The following is a 24,597-nucleotide window of genomic DNA, read 5'->3' on the forward strand; positions in this document are numbered from 1 at the left end:
CAATTAATATATTTCTATATATAAAATGTAATAAAGATAAACTGCAATTACTATCCAACACCTCATGACAAATGAGGTGCTCAGTTTTGGTCACTGTCCTGAACTATTTAAGAAGCAGTGGATCTTGCATTTAATTTCTAATCAGAAAGCACAGAAGTTAGCTCCCCTACTTTTATAAACACCAAAATAGACAGAACTCAGTATTTTAACATCCTTAAGATGCAGTGTCTCACAGCACTCACAGAGCAGGCTATAACTGTTAAGTAATTCAGCATGTTTTATCTACTTTACTTGCAAATAGGTGCAGCCTACTTTCTAATGAAAGCAGTAAATTTGATTTTTCTTCAGTTCTGCTCAGTTCTCCTCACTACGAGAGGAAGCAGGTTTATCTGAGTATTTATTCTTGGTCATCCCACAAAAGCACCATAGATCTACCATGCCTCTCTATTCATTGTGCTTTTACCTTTCAGTAGTGCTCACCTTTCATGAACTATGCTAGCCTGCAAGCTAACAAAAGAGCCAAGTTTGGCCTGCTGAGTATAACACAAATACAATTCCAAAACACACATCTAAGTAAAAATAGTTACTGTTTTAGCTAGAATGAAAAGATTCCAGTAATAGACTGAGGATCTTTTAGAACCAGACGAGCAGACTGGAACAGAATTAAAGAAACCCCCAACACTTCAAGCCAGGTAAGGTATCTATCACCTCAGTGGTTTCAGATCTGGTAACAATTTTCCGGCTAGCAGGTTTGTATCTTTCCTGTTAAATTTCACATTCATAAACAGCTATATGGAAGCTATACAGATTTCTGAGTAGAAGAGAAATTAAAATCAGTGTTTATACAGTTATGCAGAAATGACCACATGGCTAAATAAACACTGTTTAAATACATTCAGACATTAACAATCTAAGGAGGTTAACAACCTCTAAAGAAATTTTAAACCTGTGCTGCACATAAATAGTAGAAGTTTTCTATTAATAAAAATGTGCTTTCTGTGTGACACTGATCTAGAAACCAACACACAGGAATATATCCAGCAGTAAAACAGAGAAGTTCACTGTTACAACAAAGCCAGCATGGCTTTACTATGGGCAAATCCTGCCCGACCAACCCAGTGGCTTTCTGTGATAAAGTGACTATGTCAGTGGATAAGAGACAACCTATGGATGTGATCTGTCTGGATTTCTGCAAGGCCTCTGACATGATCCCCCACAACATCCTGCTCACTGAGTTGGAGGGATATGGATTTGATGGGTGGACTGTTCAGTGGATAAGAAACTGGCTGGATGGTCACATTCAGAGGATAGTGTTCAATAGGTTGAAGTCCAGAAGGAGAGCAGTGACAAGTGGTGTCCCTCAGGGGTCTGTACTAGGACCTGTGCTGTTAATGTTTTTATCAATGATATGGACAGGGGGATCAAGCACACCATCAGCAAGTTTGCAAATGACACCATGCTAAGCAGTGCTGTAGATGTGCCAGAGGGACAGGATGTCATCCACAGTGACCTGGACAGGCTGGAGAGGTAGGCCCAAGGTAAACTTCATGAAGCTCAACAGGAACAAGTACAGGGTTTTGCACCTGGGCCAGAACAATCCTCACTATCAATACAGACTGGGGGATGAGGTCATAGGAAGCAGCCCTGCAGAAAAGGACTTGAGGTGCTGATGGAAAAGAAGCTGGACATGAGCAGACAGTGTGCACGTGTAGCCCAGAAGGCCTGTTGCATCCCAGGCTGCACCAAAAGATGCATGCCCAGCAGATTGAGTGAGATGATTCTGCCACTTTGCCCTGACCTGGGGTACTGCACCCATGTCTGGAGCCCTCAGTACAGGAAGGACATGGATCTGATGGAGCAGGTCCAGAAGAGGGCCATGAAAATGATCAGAAGGTTGGAGCACTTCTGCTACAATGACAAGCTGAAGGAGCTGGGGTTGTCCAGCCTAGAGAAGAGGAGGCTCTAGGGAGACCTAATAACAACCTTCCAGTACCTGAAGGGGGCCTACAAGAAAGATGGAGACTGTTTACAAAGGTGTGCAGTGATAGGATGAGGGCCAATGGCTTCAAACTACACAAGAAAAAATTTAGACTGGATGTTAGGAACAAGTTCTTTACCATGAGGGTAGTGGAACATTGGAACAAAGTTGCCCATGGAGGTTGTTTGGGCCCATTCTTGCTGATATTCAAGGTGAGGCTTGACAGGGCTCTGGGTAACATGATGTCATTGAGGCTGCCTCTGCTTATTGCAGAGAATGTTGGACTAGATGCCCTTTGGATGTCTGTTCCAAGCCAGACCATTCTATGATTACTCTTATGAACACTGAAGTCTATCTGATAGCACCCATTAGAAGCAACTCCTCAGGAAGCTCTTAACATTATGATTCACTTCTGTTTATTTCAAGGACATTGCACTGTTCCATGAAAATATTGCTTTATATTTCACCCATTTATATTTATAACTTTCTTTGTAGGTACTCAGCAGTAAAAGTTACAGATTAATTTTATCCACTAGTTCTGTGTTTTAACACATGGGAAGGGTCAGCAGTATCAATCTTTAAATGACTGAGTGCTCCTGTATTCCACAAGATAGACACTCCTGAGCACATCCATGTACCAAAAAGAGAGCAAGTATTCTAAAAGATGGTTTCAACAGGCTCCTTCAACTGGTAAGTCAAGAAGAATTAATAAATCAAGATGTTGAAATGATACAAGAATGACATGCGAATTTGGAAAGAACCACCGGAAAGGGGGGATTATACAAAAACTACCATGTTGCCATGAAAGGCAGCATCCAGTTTTCAACAAGGAGGTCCCTAAAAGACTACTTCTTCAGTAAGCTTGGCTTACTGGACAATAGTTCTGTTATTTTGCTATTATTAAATTCTTCTGCTAAGAATATCATACTCTGCCAGGCAGGGAAATAAAAATCTTCGTATAGTGGACCTCTGTCTGTAGCTTGGTCAGGAACATTTATTTCCTTTTCTTTTTAAATTTTAACCATTTTTCTTTTATTTTTCTTTTTTTTTTAACCCTTTTTCTTTATTTTTTTTAAATTTTTCAAAATTTTTATTTGCTTCACTTACTTTGGGGGAGGAAGTGGTAGCGGGGACAAAAATAGTAAAGCCATTAATATTTTCTAAGTCATTCTTTCTAAAATTAAAAAACAGAGTGTGAAAACAAGAAGTCCTTTGCAAAGGCAACTCTGCAACGAGAGGAATACCATATTTTGCCATTAACTTTTAGGCCTTAAGCTTTGCCTTTTTTTCAAAATAAAACAAATATGTAGAGAACCCTACCCTATCTTCCTCCCTTTAACAAAGAAGAGTTGCTTCACCCACTAGATCCTTAAAGAGCAAATCCTAAGCACTGCCTGTGGACAGAATGATACTATTTTAATCAAAGTTATTTTAAAATCAATGCATAGTAGCATGGAAACACTGACACATAAATCAGTAATATGACATTCATATGGATACTTGTGCTTTACAGATACTAATTTAAACGTACTTTTCTTACTGAATGTCCACACAAAACGTTCTTCCTCCTAGTACCTTGCTACCCTTTATTTTTAAAACCTAGTAAATCAAGTTAAAAGGTTACGAATCAGAGGGTAACTTGAGCTGATAAACACCGTATCCATCCAGTAGCAATGCTGCACCCACTGCATGGTACTGGCAAAGTGATTCCAGTACCTATAAAGTTGAAAGGTCACAGAAATGCTCTGTCTGAAAATCAACAGAGTAGAAAGGAAGGTGATTTTTTACCCCAGGCAAACTAGCTCCCTCTTCGAAGCCCTCACCAATCATCCTGTTAGGAAAAGCATGAATTAATGCAGTACCACAATGGTGCAAATACCTTTGGTATTACAGCTCAGAAATCAATTCCTCTGGAAGATTACAGTGCAGCATGCAATTATTTTTAAAAGTTCTGTTTCTAGGATGCTATCAGCTCAAAGAAGCAAGTAAAACCAAAAGCAAATAAACTCCCTGCCTCTTTTGTGGTCTCAGTTTTATGAAAATATGTAAGTCAGGTTTCTTTAGCTATATTAAAACATTAACTGGTCAGATTAGATGGAACTGCAAGACATGAACAAAATCTGCACACATTTGATTCAGCTGCACTCTGTGCATGTTTGCATACAAACAAAGTATTTAATTCAAATTAATCCTATGTCACAACTGTGGTGTGCATCTATTGTATTTTTAAAAGATGATGACTGTTTGGTGCGTCAACTTAGTTTTTCCTAACTTTATCATCTCCCTGTCTGTGAGTTTCACTTAAAAAGTCTTAAACATGTAAATGTGCTTATCCCGGTGATGCTTTATTTAAAATGCATAGGTGGGGAATAATGAGAGAGAAAGTTCCTAATGGCTTACCGAAATATGGGAGTGTGACCAGGTTTTGGTTTGTTCCAGGTAAAGTGCGAAGGAACAGAAAGAAATTGGTCTCCAGGCAAATCTTTTTTCAAGGTGTGCTGAGATCCAGAGCAGTCATCTACTGCAGCTTCAAGGGGTGCTGATAAGTTACCCTGATCTTCAGGACAGAGATCTATTTTTCCAGATAAAGTGGCAGTCTGATCATCTGAGGTCTTTCTCGTTTTTAGAGGAATATCAGTCTCTGTACAACACTGAAATGGTGAAAGGCCAGAATTAAGGCCTTGTACATTATGGATGGAAGTATTTAGCCATGTATCTTCTGTTATGCTTCCTCTGGGAGAATGGCCAGGTGATGGAGTTGGAGAATGGTGAGGGGAGAGAGAACCAGCATAGCAAATCTCAGCACTGGAGTGTCGTCGTTTCCCACAGGGAGATGTAGGTCTTGACGAGGGTCTTGATGTTGGTCTAGGGCTTAGCCAATTTTCATCTGTAATACTAGTTCTAGGAGAATGACAGGGAGACTGTCTAGGTGATAAGGTATGCCCAAATCCATAAGGCTGCTGCCAAGATTCATCGCTGGGACCTCTCGGAGAACCACCGGGAGATGCCAAAGGAGAGCCAAGGGTAAATCGAGCAGCTGCTTCATTTAACTCTGAGTCTACATCATCATAAACATGGGAAATGGATTCACAAGAGGAAGCATCTGAAAACCAGCTTCTGGACGAAATGCTGCTGGCAGGGCTAGGACTAAGGGATGATTCCCTGTATGATGGCTCAAGAGGAAGATAGAGATGGTCCCGTGAAGGCCTTTCCATATACTCATTTTCTGTGCCATTTGTGTGCAATTCATCTTCATTGGCTTCAATCCCATGGTGACAGTTAGGTGAAATTGATGTGATTTGAATACTAGGGCACTCAAAGGGTTTGGGTCCACCTAGTGGACTGTATTTGGATTCTGGTACCTCACAAGTTCCTTCATAGTTCTTATGACTCTGAAGTCTCGTAGGTGGTGACAGAGGAGAGGAGTGTGACTGCAGTCCATGGCGAGGAATACAAATTGGCTGATTTACAGAGGATGATGGTTGGTCTACATTAAAGATGTATATGGATGCACAATCATCTGACTCAAGATCTGAGAACAGAATAAAAAAGAAGAGGAACAAAGTCAGAATGCAACACTTGAAAAATGCCATAAACAATTTCCCAGGTATGGCCTCTTTACAACACCCTAGACATTCATCATTATGCTAGCCACAGAAAATAAAAGCTGATTCTTATTCTCCTCAGCCATATTTACAGCTAAATGGGACTACAGCATAGTTTTCTGTTATAAATCTTGTTTTCAATCAGATTCCACAGTTTATATGCATCTTCAGTGATTGACAATGTAAGATTTTAAACTAATTTTTCTCTGTATTGACAGTATCTAAGGTAGAAGACTCAATTCAACACCTTATCTTTCACAGCTACAATCTTTTAGTAATTAAACATTTTAAAAATCATAATCCATTACAAATTAATCTTTTTGACATTAATAGGACTGTGATACATTCTGCAAGCCCACTAATCATTAATTACAAGCACCAGAATAGCTCCTATGTAATATTTATCCCCTTCCACAATAGGAAGCATCTTATAGTGACTCAAACTTCAATGAAGCTTATAAACAACTCAAAATATTCAAAAGAGGCCCAACAGGAAAAAATTGAAGATATTGTGAAGTCTCTTACTCCTAATATCATTTCTGATGGCTTAGAAAACTCTTCAGTGCCCATCTCACAGAACAGCATTTTTCAAGGGCAGTCTCACAAAGTTTAAGCACAAGTTGTTCAGTATAAAAAAGGCAAACCAAAATATTCTCAGATCTCTCTAATTTATCCAAAACACAGGAAGTATTCCAAAGAAAAACAAGCAGTTGAGAGGGAGTCCAGTTCACAAAATCAGCAATTTTGTCTGACAGAACTGAAACAGACTTTCTTGCCCTGCTTCTCAATACTGAATTAACTGTCCATCTGAGACACTTCTCTGAAGCAAAAGTAGAAAACACAGCTATTTTGGCATTTTGTAACCCCTGTGCATCTGGTCTGATTTTTTTCTTCTTGTGAAACAGAGCCTTCTATCACAGAAAGGAGGTATATAGGAGACCTCAGGTAGTTCAACAGTCTATCATCTCTTAACAGATGAAATTAAATGAATTTGGAACATACCCACTTAACACAAACTAATCTTACAATCTGTTAACATTATTGCTTCTACAACCTGAGTAATTTGTCTCAATGCTGAATCTTGAATATCAATAGACTATTAATGCTTGTTTTGAAATAAATCTACTCTCTCTCACAATCCTATAAAATACACAGACAGGAAACCACATATTTTGGGCCTTTCTATGATTAAAAAAAAAAAATCAATATGTTGAGTAGTCATTCTATTATCAGTTTGAATAATAGCCATCGCCTTAAAATTAACTAAACCAAAAAAAGCATCTCTTCAGATACAAGCAGTAAACACTGTCAAGTGGAGAGAAAGTGTAACATTACCAAGGAATGGGCCATGTTTCTCAGATGTAAGAAAATACATGGCTGAAGATTCACAGGCAGAGAGCAGCTCTATTGGTAATTTGCCTATTAAAGAATGTACAAAATCATGTTTAAGACTAGTCCTAAGGGGTTCTGTGAGCACTATGTGATTTTATATACACATGTGTTTTCAACACAGGAAATGCAGAGAGCAGTTAGTTTTCCACACCTATCAGCATATTCATGTGCAAGATCAGATGCCTACATTTCCCAGATCATTATTAGTATCAGAAATGTAACTCAAGGAAGACAAAAAAGGCAATCCTAAAAAAATTTCAATTATCCAGCTACTGAAAAGTTAGAAATAAAACAGCTGCAGATACAGAAATTGAAATAATAATGAAAATGTCACAGGAAAGCAATGGTTGGAAGTTTCATGTCTGTGCATTCACCACCATTAATGGCTTTAGGAACACTATTTGTGCCAAAACCCTATTGCAAAAGCCTTATTTCTCTTGCAGCAATAATAAAATCTTGAAATATTTGAGACACTGTTCAATTTCAGCGCCGTTACAAAAAACACAAGTAAATTCAACATTTAAGTTTCATGGAAAGATCAGACTAGCACAAAAAAAGACAGCTGGAAAGAAAAGGGGAAGAGATAGACAAGGCAGGAGAAAATTCTTCTTACTCAGGTCTCTTTTGTCCTTCCCCATGACAAACAACTTCTAATGAGTTTGGCACCCTACTCTCTCATTACCCCTCCCCAGTGCACACTCAAAAAACAGGATGCTAGAAACCCAGAGTAAGAACTATACATCTAATGAATACCAAATCCCCAAAGAATGCTTTAATACTGTGGAAGCAATATATTGTAAAGTCTAAATCACCCAAACCATTTTCAGACACAATCAATAAGCGGTTAGATCTATTTCAGCTTGCACACAAACCCCTCCCCCTTACATTCATGTGATAAAATAACCCATTAGTTGCTCGTAAAAAGGACAACACTAACTACTAAGACCTTTACGAATTGTGTCATTAATTCTACTAGGCTATTTGTCCATGACTACTTGTGTCTGATTAAAGACTCCATGGAGAATACAGTCTGGAAGATCCCTCTAAATAATTTGAAGGCACTAGTAAATATACAAAATTAATATCACTTGGGCAAAAGAAATGGGAAAAAAAACCAACAAAAAGAAACAAAACCAAACCCCAACTAACAATTTTAAGATGGAAAGAGGTGAGAAGCGCTAAAAAAAAAATAACTCCAAACAAAACAAAAACCAAACAAACAAAACCCAAAACCATGCTTCATGAAAGCAGAGGGTAAACAAATGGAGGGAAGACTCACAAAAGGGAAGTGCAAGGAAAAAAAAAAAAAGTTATGGAGAACCCCAAGACAAAAAAAGGAGTTATGGAAATGTGGTTACTTAAGAGAGTTATTACATTCAAACAATCCTTTTGGGGGAGCAAAGACAGTGAAGTGAGAAGTGAGGCTGGCCAAGCCATGAGGCCTTCATTGACCATAAAATATAAAAAAGAAGCATTCAATACACAAACAACTTAGGTCAGATTACTAAGATAGAGCATGAAAACTACCACAAGTACAGAGGGGTGTGATGCTAGATAGGATAGAGACAGCAAAATAAAAAGACTAAGAGAAACAGAGCCCTTCACATCAAAAGCCTGCCATGACCCTGAAAAGGCAGGTGTGCTAAACGCTTTTTCTTTAGGAAAAATTCCACTGAGTAAATTGCTAACAAACCAACAGCAATGCAAAGAAAACTGGGTTAAACAAAAGGTTAAAAAGCACTTGAAGAATCACAGTCCAGTAAGTTTAACTTCAATTTTAGAAGTAGCATTAGTAGTTTATTTGTTCCAGTAAGCATTTAAAAGGAGACAGAAAAACAAAACAAAAATTTGGTGTTTGCTAAGAACAAAACTGCGTCAGACAAGTTTTGTTTTACTATCAAGGGAGGTCTTCTGGACAACTAGCAAAGAAATAAACTCAGCTTTGGTTTAACTTATTGCAGCTTTTAGCACTACCAGGCATAGAGAAGTCACTCAATCATTATGGAGAAGCCACTCAATTGTTTAGAAATTTAGTGAGGCTGCCTTCCCCACCCCAGTGAGATCAGATTGGCTACTAGGGGATCACAGATGTAGATGGTCTATTTTCATGTAGTGTACACAAGTTATGTAAAGCTGCAGGCTTCTGATACAATCTTACATCAGACCTCTGTGTCATCCGTTATCAATGAGATGCAGAAGGTCTGTCATTTTTTAATGTGCATGTGCTACTGTCTGGAAACAGACTGGTTTACAGAAGCTCTTCTATTAAAACGATGGTGGTTCAACCCTTACTCAACTGCTAAGAACACTTCCGCATAAGCTAACTGGAGAATATAAGTAAATAACACCTAGAACAAATGCTCCTAAGATACATTTTGCTTGTTCTCTGCCTTATCAGACTGCACATTCAGGACGAGTAATGCTTTCCCACTCCTCAGCCATATCCTGGCACATGCACATGTGCAGCTGTACAGAGAGACAGATTTCTCCACAGAAGGTCGGTCAATTACTATCAAATGTCTGAACACAAGCCCTGTGCCAAAATTATCCAAAACACCTTTTTATTCAAGATTTGTAAGCACATACACAGGTTCAGACAATAGAAGTTGTTGTAAGGTAGTACGAAAGTGCAACATGACCTAGGTCTTATAAAAATACTACTGTGAAAAAAGGATCAGTAATCAAGTCCTTTAAATAGCATGAGGAAAGACTTGAGCATTGCCACAGAGATCATGTGTGTTCTCAGGCAAGTCATATAATCTGTCTCCACTCCCAAACTTTAAAAAGAACAAGAGCCTCTTCTGTTTCTCGGTTCTGCCATGACAGTTACCATTATCTCTTTCTGAACAACAGGTATCATGAAGAACAGCATAGAAATGGCTGAAAATAGGAACAAAAAGCATATGCAGATTAATTTTAAAGTTTCATTACCCTACTAATTTACAGCAGTTTATATAGTTCTTGGGGTCAAAAAGGAGTCTTAATCTTCACAAAAGCCAGAATACACAATAGTCATAGTCTTTTTTGTACACTCAGAAAGACATTGATCAGAGTTCTTGTTGATAAACTACTACACTAAAGCTCTACAACTGGTCATTTAACTCTAGTTTTCCACTGAAAGCTCTAAGCTCTCCAGAGACCTTTCGTACAAGCTTAAACACCAACTTAAACAACCCCCAAAAAATCCTAAAAAATACAGCAATGCATTAGGAGTATGACTGACTAGTTAAGGCACTGAGTATGGCACTAAGTAAGACCTGTCAAAACAATTAAGGTAGCAGGGGAAAGACATCCTTACAGACCAACACAAAAAACAGTAGTGCAATTAAACTTTCAAAAAAAAGATGTTTTGCAGCAAATGTTGTTTTATGAAGCAGTTCTCCCTCTTTAATGATTTTGTGCTGTTCGATTGTCATATCAGATTACTGAAAATGGACAAAAATTCATTTTTTTAGTCAGTCATGTATGCTACAGGGAGATCTGTCATGCCAATCAGAATTCCACTCCTCTTGTGTTAAGTGAAAATAGTGAGAATATACAAGAAAAACAGTCTTCTCAACAGCAGGAGCTCCTCTGCAGACCTTTTCAAATTCTAGACCAGATGAAAATTAATTATTTTGATAATTAAGTAGAAATACAGAAAAATAATGAAGTTGCACTAGTTTAAGCAAGACAATAATACAACATATCAAATGTTTACAACTGATGTGGAATAAAAAAAGTGCATGCTGGCTCTCAGGGTGTAACTACATGTTATGTTTTTTTGAGCAGCAACTCCGCCCCTTAACCTCCCACACACACTCACTCACCAAGGGGGGGGAAGGGAAATGAGGTATTTTTAACCCAGATGATTTTGGCAATCAGCTTTGCAGTGCACTAACGCAAACACCTGTGTGTGTGCGTATATATAAAAACCTGACAGGATGGCAAGCTTTCGGACAGGGGAGAAGCCAGCAATCAGGTCAGAAACTGCAGGTGTTCTCACTACAAATGTAACATGCAACTAAACCTTTAGGCCACAGGCTGGGATGCACTGTAATAGCTGTCTTAGTGTACACCCCACTTCACCCTGATGCAACAGAATTAGCTTTCAAATAGGGAAATAATGGTGATGAAATTTTATTTGACTTATAAGAAAACCAGCCTATATAAACAAGAAAGTCAAATACATCTGCTTCAACCATAAGCACATCTCAGAAAATCATGTACTTCTATTGCAACAAATAGTTGAGGTTTTTCCTCCCTTCCGCTCTCCCCCCCCCCCCAAAAAAAATAATTTCTGATAACTGTTCATAGTAGAGTGCTTTGAGATATGCTGATCAAAAGTGATATACAAATCAGGTAAAGAATCCACTTGTATCTAAGGTTCAACAAGAATTAGTCATTCCAAGTTCAGTTACAATAGCAAAATCATCCCAAAAGGGCAGACAGAAGCACCATGCAGTGTTTGTACCTGTGCCTTCTCCAGCTCTCCTGGCATTTCTGGTAAATTATGAACCATGTCCTTAAATGAAAACTTTATGAGTATGTGACTCAGTATTGAAGAATTATTAATTAATACTCATAGCAAGTTAAAGAAAACTATTTGCTTTTTGTTTTAAAAATCTCTAAAACGTATAGGTTTCTCCTTGCTTCTTTTCTCTCTGTGGGTACGTCATTCAAGAGTGCATGGTATTTTATTGCGCAATGCCCTGCTAGACATAACAGAAGCTGTTGCACTCCAGTCTGATGAAAGCTTCATTTGTCATTCAGTGTTAGAAATCCAGCTTAACACTACCCAACAGTTCAGAGAAATTAAAAAAACCGAAACACTATGGCCTTCAGAAAGATTCCTAAAATGACCCAATATACATACATGGAGCAGTATACTAGCAAACAGTACCTACAGCCTGTCACAGGTGTTCTGATGATGAAGCACGTTAGTCTAGATGATTATTTGCTAGAGTTTGTGAAGGATCTGTAGTCCTGCAATCCCAGAGCATCTGGCATGTGCAGACATGGGAGCTGAGAGAAGACTGAGCACTCCGGGATGAGTGTGATGTGTCTGACACACCACAAGAACACCAATTGTAAAGAAAAGTGAGGACATTATGCAAATACAGATTGAATAGAATAAGCAAATTACATACTTTAGTCCCCAGCCAAAGGTTTTTCTACATCCTTGGTACTCAGGCCAGTTTATTATCCACAACCTAACTCTTCCTTTGTGAGGGAAAAACTAATGGACTCCTATTATTCAAAGTTCTGATTTATGCTGTACTTATAAACTGAAATCCTCACCTATCTACACGGATACCATTGATCAACTTCCAACACCAACTGGACTGCTGCTAACAACCTGCTGCTTTATATAGACACCTCCAGGTTTACAGTTGTCTCCAGTCCTGAGCCCATCACTGAGCAGAACCCAAGTTTCCAAGATCAGAATGTGTAAGTAGATCCACAGCAAATAAAGCAAGACAGGAACATGCAAGAAAATGGGTATTTTAGTTTATAGGAGGGTATGGTGACAAAGGTCTTTGAGAAGATTGTTAGAAAAGGAATGCAACAAGCTAAGGCAAGAAGTTAAGAGTGGGGAAAGGTTACACAGTAAGGAAGAGTGAGCAAAATGGGGACATCTCTTCTGTTTATTAAACAGAACATGGCCCAGAGGCTGAGAACCGGTATTGATAGCATCTGAACAAACTAGTTTGGGAACTCTTCACACCTTAGCAAAGTTACACTGTATTTCTGCAGCTGACCTGCAACATGACAGGGCAAACCATGCCCCAGAACGCCACAGAGGTAACATTACAGTTTTTCACCAATGTATTTTACAATACATCTTTAATGTAGACTCCAGGTGCACAAAACTCAAGTGCACTGTACATGTAAGGTCTGAAATGAGCCAGAATGACAATCGGAAACTTTCCTGTTTTTCCAGCTGTTCACATGAACCTAGAATCAGAAACACCTTGAATTCACTTGGCTGATTGACACAGTAAGCAAAACAAGCAGAAACAGTAATCAAACAGCCAAATGAGAAAAGAGAGCCTGAAGCTGAGCACAAATGCCATTTGTTCAGCAACTTTCAGAACGATGCCCCAAAACACAAGGAAGACCATATTTTAGCATGCTTCAAAACTGCCATGTGCAAGCCCTGAAACCTGCATCCCTTCAACTTGCATTTAAGCCAGCAGGAGTGGATTTTTCACTACACACTGTACCTAATCAGCCTAACCGCCTACCCACAACCAAACAAGCTAGACAATTTCACAGATGTTAGAATTTGCTCTCAAAAGCCTAATTTTGACAAATTACACTGATGAAATACAGAGACCCAGAGCTAATTTAAAGAAGCTATGAGAAACAAAATGTTGACAGATTTTCTTGGTTGTTCTTTGGACTAAACTATACATTCTCTTGTAGCCCTGTCACTCGAGTACAGTTATCCTAAATGACACTGTTAAAACCTTCAGTAATCATAGAATCATTTAGGTTGAGTCAAGGCCTTTAACATCATTGAGTCCAACCATACAGTTACACCAGCTCCTCATCACCTTTGTGTTCTTGGTTTAGGGAACAACTACTAGAAAGTATCCAAGGTACACAAGTAGCTATAAACTATTGTAGACACTGTTATAGCCCATTATGTAGCCATCAAAAGCAGTGAAATCACTGTCACTAATGGTTAATAAAGGCACTGTGACTATGTTATCTTTACAGCATGTTTGTATTTTGGGTTACTCTGTAAAACAGCTTTAGTTAGAAGGTAACAGTTTGTGTCCAGTCACAATTCCATTCCCTCTCCAGTATAGTACAAATGTTGTTTAACCCTGAGTTTTTAAGTACTCTTCTTTTTTGTTCTATTTACCAAAACTATTACAAATAAAATAAAATCTGGGGTTAAAAAAGAGCATTTCTCCCAACATTCATTCCTAAAAAGCAGAGTGAGCAGCCTCTAAAACATGAAGACTCTCTTTAAGCAGTGAATTTGAAGTTACTTGCCTCTTGAACTCTTGGATAACCTCATATATAAGAAAATTGAAAGGTCTCAGTTTGGCAGGACCTAGGTCCAAAGAGAAATACTTACAAGATTTTGAAAGTAGCCCTCTCCACCAACCTGTTAAACCAACAAAATGCACCCCCACCCTCCCCAAACAAAACAACAAACACCAAAATACACTCAAATACACCTAGTACTTTTGCTATATTAAAAGTGTCTTACTTTTAGAAGTGATGACTAATCAATAAAATGCAGTCTGAGAAGCCATTTTAAAAATACCTATTTGCTATTACTAATGAATGATTCCACATTTCTAGGAGTCATAAATTAGCAATAAGTATCTCTTCATGTCTCTACCTACTAATGTCTTTTATCCAGCCTTAAATGAAGCTTTTGTTTCTGCTTTGAAGAAACACCAAAAGCACAACACAAACTCAAACCAAACCTGGAGTTCTATTTATATTAATGTGTTGATAAAAGATCATGGGTTTCTAGTCAGATCCCTAGAAAATTTATTATTCTCTCCTTACCCCAGGTACATAAAAATGAGTTCTGAGCCTCCAAAAGAAAACAGACAAAAGTATCTTCTCTTCTATCAACACCTATCATCCTTTGTCTCATAAGTAACCATAAGCATTCAGTGACATTTAATCAGAAGCATCACATAAATGCTGAGGTTCAGCTGTTTGGTTAACTCACAAGACATGCAGGCCACAGGACAGCCCCAGAGAGCTTGTTTATGAACCAGTGGTACAGTTCTTCAGATTTAAATTCGCCTCCCTGCACGACTTTGAACAGCTTCATTTTTTTTAATGTTCTATTTCACCAGTATTTCAGGCAAATACTCACAGATGGGCATACTAAAGGCAGAGGAGAATGTTGGCTTGTTAATAAGCCTGCTCCTATCTTGCAATTTTGCTTAGCCTTACTGATAGTTTCACTCATCTTAAATTCCACTGACATCCGAACCCCACATGGCATGCCTGGACAAATGCAAGGACTTGGATGTTGTTTTACAGGCTGGGCTGTCTGCCAAGTCTGCTCCATGCACTTCCCTGGCCCACTAAGGCAGCTTTAGGCAAAAACTCCCATATTTATGAACAGTCATACTGCTGCTTACTAGTGACTCAGGCCTAGTCTGCCTCATTTTCACTCATTCACAGCCATGTCGCTTATTTCACTACACTTCAGGAGGGATACAATAAACTGCTTAAAGTTGTACAAAAGGAGGAAGATGATCATGTTCTAAGCAGAGGACTACTTTTAAGAAAGAGCTCATTTCCAATTTTCAGAGATCTGAAGGATAAAAGCATTAGCACAAATGCATTTGTACCTTGCCCATCTCCCACATCCTAGCTCTCAGGATTTATTTTCACTTGTGCTGTGCCCACAATTAAATGCGAGGGAAGGGACAGAGTGTGAGGTGCTACCATGAATTCACACACAAAATAAGTGACATTTTCTCAAATGGGATCTTTTTCAAATCCGTGCACTACACAGTGACTCACTACATACATAGTGATTTTCAATGCACTATGTAGTGATCCAAGAACCACATGCTAAACCATAAAAGTTATGGAATTATCCCAGGTGTAGATACAACTGCTTCACAACAGCACATGAGATAGTTTGGAATTTTTTGAAGCAGTCTCATCCTGGTCAAGCTTTATCCATATCTGCTGGGAACTTAACATAGCAGAGAGGAGGCAGTCTAGAAGGTTCTTAGAGTGTATGGAGGACAGCTTCTTACCCCAGCTGCTGTGTGAGCCTACCAGGGGGAAGGCTTTGCTTGACCTTTTTACAAACAGAGAGGGGCTGGTGGGAGATGTGGTGGCTGGAGGCTGTCTGGGGTCCAGTGACCATGAAATAATTGAGTTTTCAATATGCAGTCAAGCTAAGAGGGGCATCAAATAAACCTCCACTCTGGACTTCAGGTTACTTGAGGAACTAACTCAGAAGGTACCTTGGGAAACAGCCCTTAAAAACAAAAGGGTCCAGGAGGGCTGGACCTACTTCAAGAAAGTAATCTTGAAGGCACAGGAACAGGCTGTGCCAATGTGCTGGAAGATGAGCCACCAGAGCATATGGCCAGCTTGGTTGGGCAATGAACTTCTGAGCAAATTAAGGGTTAAAAAAAGAGGGTGTATCATCTTTGGAAGTAAGGAGAGGTAATCCATAAAATGTTTAAGGATGTTGCTAGGTCATGCAGGAAAAAAATTACAGAGGAAAAAGGCCATTCAGAGCTTAGACTGGCCACTGCTGTGAAGGACAACAAAAAATGCTTTTACAAATATATATATGGCAAGAGGAGGGGCAAGGACAACTTCCACTCCTTAGTGGACACAGAAGGGAATATTGTAACTACAGATAAGGAAAAGGCAGAGGTACTTAACACCTTCTTTGTTTCAAATTTTAATAGCAGGATAGGTTGTCTTCCAGACAACTGGCCTCCTGAGCTGGCAGATGGAGCCAGGGAGCAGTACAGTTCCCCTGTAGTCCAGGAGGAAGTAGTTAGAGACCTGCTTACCTGCTTGGACCCCCACCAAGTCCATGGGATCAGATGGGATCCATCCTAGGGTGCTGAGAGAGCTGGCAGATGAGCTAGCCAAGCCACTCTCCATCATTTTTCAACAGTCCTGGCTCATTAGAGAGGTCCCAGATGACTGGAAGCTGGCCAATGTGATGCCCATCCACAAGAAGGGATGGAAGGAGGAAGCAGAGAATTGCAGGCCTGTCAGCCTGACCTCAGTGCCAGGCAAGATTATGGAACAGGTCATCTTGAGTGCAATCACACAGCACTTACAGGATGGCCAAGGGATCAGGCCAGCCAGCATGGATTTAGGAAGGGCAGGTCCTGCCTGACCAACCTGATCTGCTTCTGTGATCAGGTAACCCACCTGGTGGATGTGGGGAAGGCTGTGGATGTAGTCTATCTGGACTTCAGCAAGGCCTTTGATACCATCCCCCACAGAAAACTCCTGGCCAAGCTGTCAGCCCGTGGCTTGGACCCCAGCACTTTGCGCTGGGTTAGGAACTGGGTGGAGGGCCGAGCACAGAGAGTGGTAGTGAATGGTGTCACATCCAGCTGGCAGCCAGTCACTAGTGGTGTCCCCCAGAGATCAGTGCTGGGCCCCATCCTGTTCAATATCTTTACTGATGATCTGGACAAGGGGATTGAGTCCATTGTCAGTAAATTTGCAGATGACACCAAGCTGGGGGCAGGTGTTGATCTGTTAGTGGGTAGGAGAGCTCTGCAGAGGGACCTTGACAGGCTGAACAGATGGTCAGAGTCCAACTGCATGAGATTGAACACATCTAAGTGCCAAGTTCTACACATTGCCCACAACAACCCCATGCAGTGCTACAGGCTGGTGTGAGAGTGGCTGGAGAGCAACCAGAGAGTGGCCAGGCAGAAAGGGACCTGGGGATAGTAGGCTGAACATGAGCCAGCAGTGTGCCCAGGTGGAACACTGGCACCCAATGGCATCCTAGCCTGTATCAGGAGCAGTATAGCCAGCAGGAGCAGGGAAGGCATTGTGCCCCTGTACTCAGCAGTGGTTAGGCCACACCTTGAGTACTGTGTCCAGTTCTGGGCCCCCCAATTTAAGAAGGACATTGAGACTCTTCACTGTGTCCAGAGAGGTGTAACAAGGCTAGTGAGAGGCCTCAAGCACAAGCCCTGTGAGGAGAGGCTGAGGGAACTGGGATTGTTTTGCCTGAAGAAGAGGAGGCTCAGGGGAGACTTTATTACCATTTACAACTACCTGAAGGGAGGTTGTAGCCAGGAGGGGGTTGGTCTCTTCTCCCAGGCAACCACCAACAGAACAAGAGGACAGTCTCAAACTGCACCAGGGGAAGTTTAGGCTCAAGGTGAGGAGAATGTTCTTCACAGAAAGAGTGATTGGTCATTGGAATGGGCTGCCCAGGGAGGTGGTGGAGTCAACATCACTGGAAGTGTTTAGGAAGGGACTGGATGAGGCATTTGGTGCCATGGTTTAGTTGATTAGATGGTGTTGGGTGATAGGTTGGACTCAATGATCTCGAAGATCTTTTCCAACCTGGTTAATTCTATTCTAAAAGAACAAGACTTCATTTAGCCAGCACACTGTGAAAAGCTACAACACACTCATTCCTGGGAGGCTGGCACATTTAAGAGATTAATCTGTTACTCAATGACCATGATGCTCTGGCTCCATCAATACTAGATCTGACTTTATTATACATTTTTCTTTGGTTCTTCCTCAATGTCTCTCTAAATTATTAAGAAGTCACAAGGTTCTTGTCACAGACCCTCTATTTTTGGTCAGATGCAGCTGTTTAGTTTTCTCTCCTCCCCTGCATCACAAGATTATATAACCACAGTTTATAACTGATTTGCATTGTGTCCCTGCTTGTCAATCTTTTACATGCATAGACACCACCTTGTAAAATAAAATTATAGTTTCAAATAACTGGTGATTCCTATCACAATATATTTAATGCTCAATAACTAATAATTAAACATTTCTGTTAAAAAGCATCTAAGGGAGAAGCAAAAAATAAATGGACTCAAGCAACTTGTCCATTCATTCCTTAAAGTTGCACCAGTTGACCCTGCTCTTAATCCACATGAGCACTATTTTGTATAGCAAATGGTTACAAACCAGCAGAGACAGCTGGATTTATTACGTATAATTTGAGCCATCCATATAACCACAGGGCTACCATCTTGTGAAAGACTTTCACTCCTATCAGTTTATACAGGCAACTAAATCTAAACAGAACAAAAGAAGTTTAAAAATGAAGCGAATTTCAGGTGAAGCATATAGGTACATAAGGTAGTCTGTTAAAGAGACTTAATAAGATCATGTGTTATGAATTTCTCTTATTCAGCTAAGGAAAACAAACTTTGTGTCAGTTCTGGATCAGAAGTATGTGATGACAAAAAAGAATTTAACCAACAGCAACCCTCAATCAGCTCACACCTCAAGTTTGAAATTATTGCCAGCATCCTTATTTTCCACTCAATCTAATTATGAGACTACTCTTTCCTACCACAACTCAACTGCTTACCTTAATCACCATCTTAGGGAAAAGAGCAAGAAGCTTGAGCACACTGCAAACTTCTCTAAAGAGCTTTGGCAGTTTCCTGCTCTCTACCAACAATCCCTGACAGCAATACCTGTCACAAATAAACACCAAGACATGAAAATGAATACTTTGCATATCAATGATCAAGGTAAAAGCTATAAGGACTAGTGCTACAGTAGGGTTTCAGCACAAATCGTTGGTTACAAGACTTTCACTAAGTTAAATTACACATATATAGTGCCAGTTTTTACTACAGAGAACCCAGCCTAGCTACTGTGGAAAAATTCAGTGCCTGCTACAACTTCAGAGCACTCAACCCATGGACAGGGGGTAACTGCTGAGCAGCCAGAGGAGCTCACAAACTTCAGACATTGAAACCTTCAGAAGAAAAGGTCAGGTGTTACACACTTTGACATTGTGATTGTCAAAGTGTTTCAGCCATGATATGTAGTAAGAGTCTCAAACCAATACGCTAATAGCTCTAAGCTAGGGGGAAACAACTCACAAGGAGAACATGAATGTAGAGGTTTTCAGACAAACTAAAGATTCAATTCCAGATACAGTGTCCTTATCCAGAGTGAGGATGCAACTGATAAAGTTGTTTTGAAATTCACTGAATTCATCACAGAACAGACATTTTTTCCACACTTTTCATAACACACTTTTCAGGAGAAAAGTAAGAGAAATTTTAAGATATATCTGTAAAAAGATTACTCAATAGCATTACTTAACCAAATATAAAGTGAAAGGATATATGAAGAACCTCTTTTCAGATTGTTCCGTAGTTTTAAAGAATCCAAAACAGATGCTAATAATTAAAGAGCCAAGAAGGATAGTTTTACCAATATTTTCAGATCTTCCTTTCCCCCCACCCCCAACCTTTTTATCTCCCCCCCTCCCCCTTTGGGGGTGGGGGGATAAAACAAACCAAGGATGATCACTAATACTGGAAGATAATATGAATGATGACTTTTTCCTCACCTACTTTACAGCCCAAGAAAAAAAGGGAGATGTGAGGGTGAAATTCCACATAATACTGTGTTTTACTGGGTAACAAAACCTTAACCCTTCTTTTGTTTTAAGACGACTATCAGAAATAACAGGAACATTTTAGAAAGGATTCTGAACAACTGTACCAATAACTCATCTGCCAGAATTTCATAAGTAACTGGATAAGTAATTTTCTGGATATTTAACAGTGTGCAGCCTCTACTTTTAAGCATGCCTATCTGACATATCAACAAGAAATAATTTTGTTACAGAACCAAAAAAGATGTAGAATTCACAACTTAGCTCTACATACACCAAGATCTTTAAAGGCTCTTACCTTGTAAAAACCTCATTCCTTAAAACAGAAGGTGAACTCTTAAAATAAAAATTCAGCTAAAGAAGCAATCATAGCAACTTGTCTTTGCTCCCCTTTTGCACAGTCTGGCATTTAAACAGTATACTGCATCCTCAGCAGTTTTTAACTGCAGTGAGGAGATCTTAATGCAGCTTATTTGTTTAATGCTTAAGAAGTTCTAGGCAACTTCCCAATACTGAATAGCATTACAAAACTGGGGGTGGGGGTGAAGACGATGAGGGCATCATCAGAGAAGTATTCAAGTTAAAGTCAATTATTCAAGTGTTGCATATTATATCTCAAAAATCTCTTCATTAAGAAGACCAAACATGATGGCATCTCAAAGTAACTGATAGACTTAGTTATATGACAATCCATTTTGGAGGATGTACAGGACCTGAAGGATACTGTAATTCAAATGCCTACTTAAGCATTTTAAATGCAACTGATACAAGGTGGCAAGATGCAATCAGATGCTACTGTAACTAACCAAACAGTTCCGCAAGAAAGAGTACACCAAAGAGATTTGGTTCGCTTCAGAGTGCTCTATACCATTATCTTTGGGCACCGGAGTCCCTAATTATATTGCCAGAAAAAGTGAAGCTTCTTAGCGCCTAGCACTGTACCACCCATTTTGAGTGCTGAACATTGTAAGATCAAAGAGATTATTTCTTTCTTCTTTTAGACACCTAACTACCACCAAAAAGGATTTTTGCAGAAGGTGCTTGACACCCAACTTCCACTTAAAAGCAGATGAAGAGCTTTTGACAATCTGTTTGGCAACCACTGGAGCTAATTTTTACTTCAGTTCACAGGTTATATGAAATGGGCTATCCCTTGGATTAAGTGAAGTATGTTGCAAAGACTGTAGTGTTCATCTAGACGCTTTTAAGCATCTTTAAACCATCTTTCCTGTATTTCCCTCTGTGGCAGAAACTATAACTTTCCCATCAAGCATGCAAGCACTACTGCAGAACGTTTTGCCTCAATTCCTGCCACTTAGCACAAAACTATGTTAGTTCTACTGTCCTGCATGCCACTGAATTTTTTCTGTTTAGTAACTCAGAATTCCTGCTGATTTAATTTCTCCTACTGTCTTTTTAATGTCATAAAAAAGGCAACCTACTGCCTGGGACTAGCATTTTCTTAGTTGTTCAGAAATCAAAAGTTTACAGGAAATGTAAAAATGGCTCACTTTTGATTAAAAAAAAAAAAAAAACAAGTTTGAGATAAAATGTATAAATACATATACTTATATAAGTACCTATATGAAATAACAAAATCTTCATACCACTACAGTAGTGTCAGTGTAAGAGAAAACATTAATGTGCATTTCCATGTTCTTTACACAAGAACTTAGTTCCAGACACATCTTTCCCAAACTTCTAAAGATATGGCATGAAGTGTGAGAATATGTTTTTGAGCATTCTCCATCTTCATGGAAAACTTAGTAATTTTGATATGATTTATTTCAAATTAGGCAAATTTCCCTGTGACCTACATGTTTAATTATTAGCGTAAATTAGAAAATCAAACACCTTTAACACTTGCTTTGATGCACTTCGCAGCAACAACATCACTGAAAGAAATTACATATGAAATTATAAAATATATGCTGTAGGGAGATCTAATGATTTTTTGTTTAGTTATCTCATATACTTGGACAAGGAGGGAGGGAAAAAAAAGTAAGATTTCCAATATGGGTCCTCTCTTCTACAAAATCCAGGTGTTCTTCCTATATAGAATACATGGACAGAACTAATGGCCAAACTCTGGTGCAACCCTTTTAATAGATTACTTGAAGGCAGCGACCTATTCAAACCCTTTCCCTGAATGCCACATCTGTGCACAGCAGGCAAGCTCACCTCTGGTATTTTACAAAATAAGCAAATTACCAAGCTACAAATGCAAGATTCCTTATTGAAAGCTACAGCAAACAAGTTCATGGTCTGCATATCAGTCTTAAATCTGCCTTAAAAAAATTAAGCATGAAAATGATCTATATTCAGAGTAAAATCTGAACTGCTTCTTAAGGAATGCTGCCAAAGTACAAATATTACAAAAGTGAGTTGAGCACCACTAGCATTTCCAATTTTATGAGCAATCTGTAACCTCCTTTTCTTCCATCACTGACAGAGGAGCAGAGTTTAGACTATCAATTTTATGTAAAAAGAATAGAAACAAAGATGTCATAATTATTTTTGTTATACTCAACATTCTCCACTGTTTTCATATGGGACAGTAATGCATTTATTTGGCTAACAGAACTTAGGCTCCCTTCCCAAAAGCACCATCTGCTATTCTACTAAGTTGGGAAATAAGCAAAGAATCTTCTTCTACCTGAAAAAATCTCTGAAGTGAATCTCAGCGTCAATATAGGTAGAAATTAATAAACTAATCCTAAGTGTCCACAAGGGATGACATACAGACTGTACCAAACTTTTTATTTCTAATCAACTTATGGAGACAACCCAAGTCACAGACTAAAACAACATGGCCTGGATCCAGTTGTGTTTCAGGGTTATCTTATCATCTACCCAGTTAGACTTAAGACACTGTATTACCAACTAGTACTTATTTCAAGTAGGTCAGAAAAAGAGGCATGCAGCTATCGAACTCTGGTACAGCCACACAGCACAGCTGGCTCTTATTGATTCCCCACATCACCATTTACAGGGAACAGTGTATTTTCTGCAGTTTAAAGAAATACGAGGGGTTCTGAAAGAGATTTTTCAGACTCAAATACTAAAAAACTGAATAAAATGGAAGCACTCCGAGGCGTGTGTATATATCCGTACAGACGGACCAAAAGAGCCGTCAGATCTCAACACAGAGCGTTTTGCCCATCCAGACGCACGTATACAAAGTTTATAGGCACACACTGAAGTAACGATTATGCTTACATACGGGGAACAGTTAGGTTGAAACTTTTCACGGCAGAAGCCCCAGCCAAGCAGCCCCATCAGTATTCTGTTGCTCACTGCCCCGTGCCGAATTTGACGGCTCGCTGTACCTCGCCGGGACACCCCAACCGATCAGCCTCCCCGCAGCGAAGGCGATCGCAGCCGCGCCCCTGCCCGCGCTACCTGCGCCAGAGGCGACAGCGGAATGCCCGCGGACCAGGGAGAAGACCAGGCCCACCAGATCCCAACCGCCCCCCGCCTCGGCAAGAGCCGGGGCCTTTCCCCCTCGAGCCACCGCGCCCTGGGGAAGGCTCCTCCCGCACGACGCGAGTTCTTGGATTTCTTTTCCCAAAGAAAGTTGTAACGGCGGCGAGAGGCCCAATGAGTCCCGGCCCGGCCCTGCTAGCGGCATCATCCCCCTCAGATCCCACGTCCCGCGACCGAGGGGAGGGGAGCTGAGCCCTGAAGGGGCCTGAGGGAGGAGGGTCGGTGCCACTTCCCGCCCCAGTCTTCCACCTCCCGCAGCGGCGGGGCAGGCGGCAGCAGCCCCCCTCCCCGCCTTACTCGGAGGAAAACAGGAAGCCGACACCCCCGTCCCGGCCCCGGCGCGGCGAGAAAGCAACGGAGGAGCGCACCTGCAGGCCCCAGCGGCGGCCCGGGGCCGGGCTGCCCGTCCTCCCCGAATATCAGCCTGAAGTCGAACTCGTCGGTGGCGCCGCAGTTTGCCGTAGTCATGGGTTTGGCCGGCGAAGCAAAGGGAGACCCCGTCACCCTGCCGGGCCGCGCCGGGCTCCTGCCGGGCTGCGCTCCCCGCCACCGCTGCCCCTCAGGGCCGCCTCATAACACCGAATGGCGCCTGGAAGAGAGCGGGAGAGAGGGCGAGCGAAGAAGGGGAGCGCGCGGGCAGGCGGCAGCGCGAGCAGCTGCTCCTGCCCCAGCGCGAGCTCCCGTGCCCGGGCGCCTTCTGTCAGTAGGGGGGGAGGAGGGGGAAGGGGGAGGGCGCCTACTACGGGCCGCGACTAGCCCCGCCCCAGCTCGAGCGCCTAACGGCCCTGCCCCCTGCGCCGTGCCCCCGGGCAGAGCCACCCACTCGCCCTGCCCCTCGCCGGCGTTTCCCACAGTTGGTCTCTCTCTGACGCCGTGACGTCGGTGGTACCGACAGCGCCTCGTGACCCGCACCAGGGCTCCTCAGAGAGGAGGGACGCCGCGCGGCAGGTCACGTGGCGCCAAGAGTCTGCCTCCCGCCGCTCCTTTTTTGCTATCCTCACACTCCCCCCACCTTCATCGCGGTCGCGCCGCGCGGGCTGCCGGGGGTTGTA

At 41.0% G+C, this 24,597-nt stretch overlaps 1 protein-coding gene across 2 annotated transcripts in view; it reads right to left on the reverse strand.

Moving 5' to 3' along the window:
* The window catches only part of NFATC3 (nuclear factor of activated T cells 3), a 71,565-nt gene extending 47,306 nt beyond the window's left edge, over nucleotides 1-24,259 (reverse strand). Inside the window, exons 1-2 of one of the 2 annotated variants that reach the window (XM_068150489.1) lie at nucleotides 23,914-24,259; nucleotides 4,379-5,510 (exon numbers count right to left, since the gene is read on the reverse strand). In XM_068150489.1, the coding sequence (XP_068006590.1) occupies nucleotides 4,379-5,510; nucleotides 23,914-24,013 (1,232 nt within the window). In that variant the 5' untranslated portion in view covers nucleotides 24,014-24,259. The remainder of the gene's footprint in view (nucleotides 1-4,378; nucleotides 5,511-23,913) is intronic. The other variant, XM_068150488.1, reaches the window with a different exon arrangement.
* Between the last annotated feature and the right edge of the window lie 338 nt (nucleotides 24,260-24,597).

Source organism: Melanerpes formicivorus, unplaced genomic scaffold (genome assembly GCF_026170545.1).
Source record: "Melanerpes formicivorus ecotype bairdi unplaced genomic scaffold, bMelFor1.0.p_v2 SCAF_20, whole genome shotgun sequence".
Classification (NCBI taxonomy): Eukaryota; Metazoa; Chordata; class Aves; order Piciformes; family Picidae; genus Melanerpes; species Melanerpes formicivorus.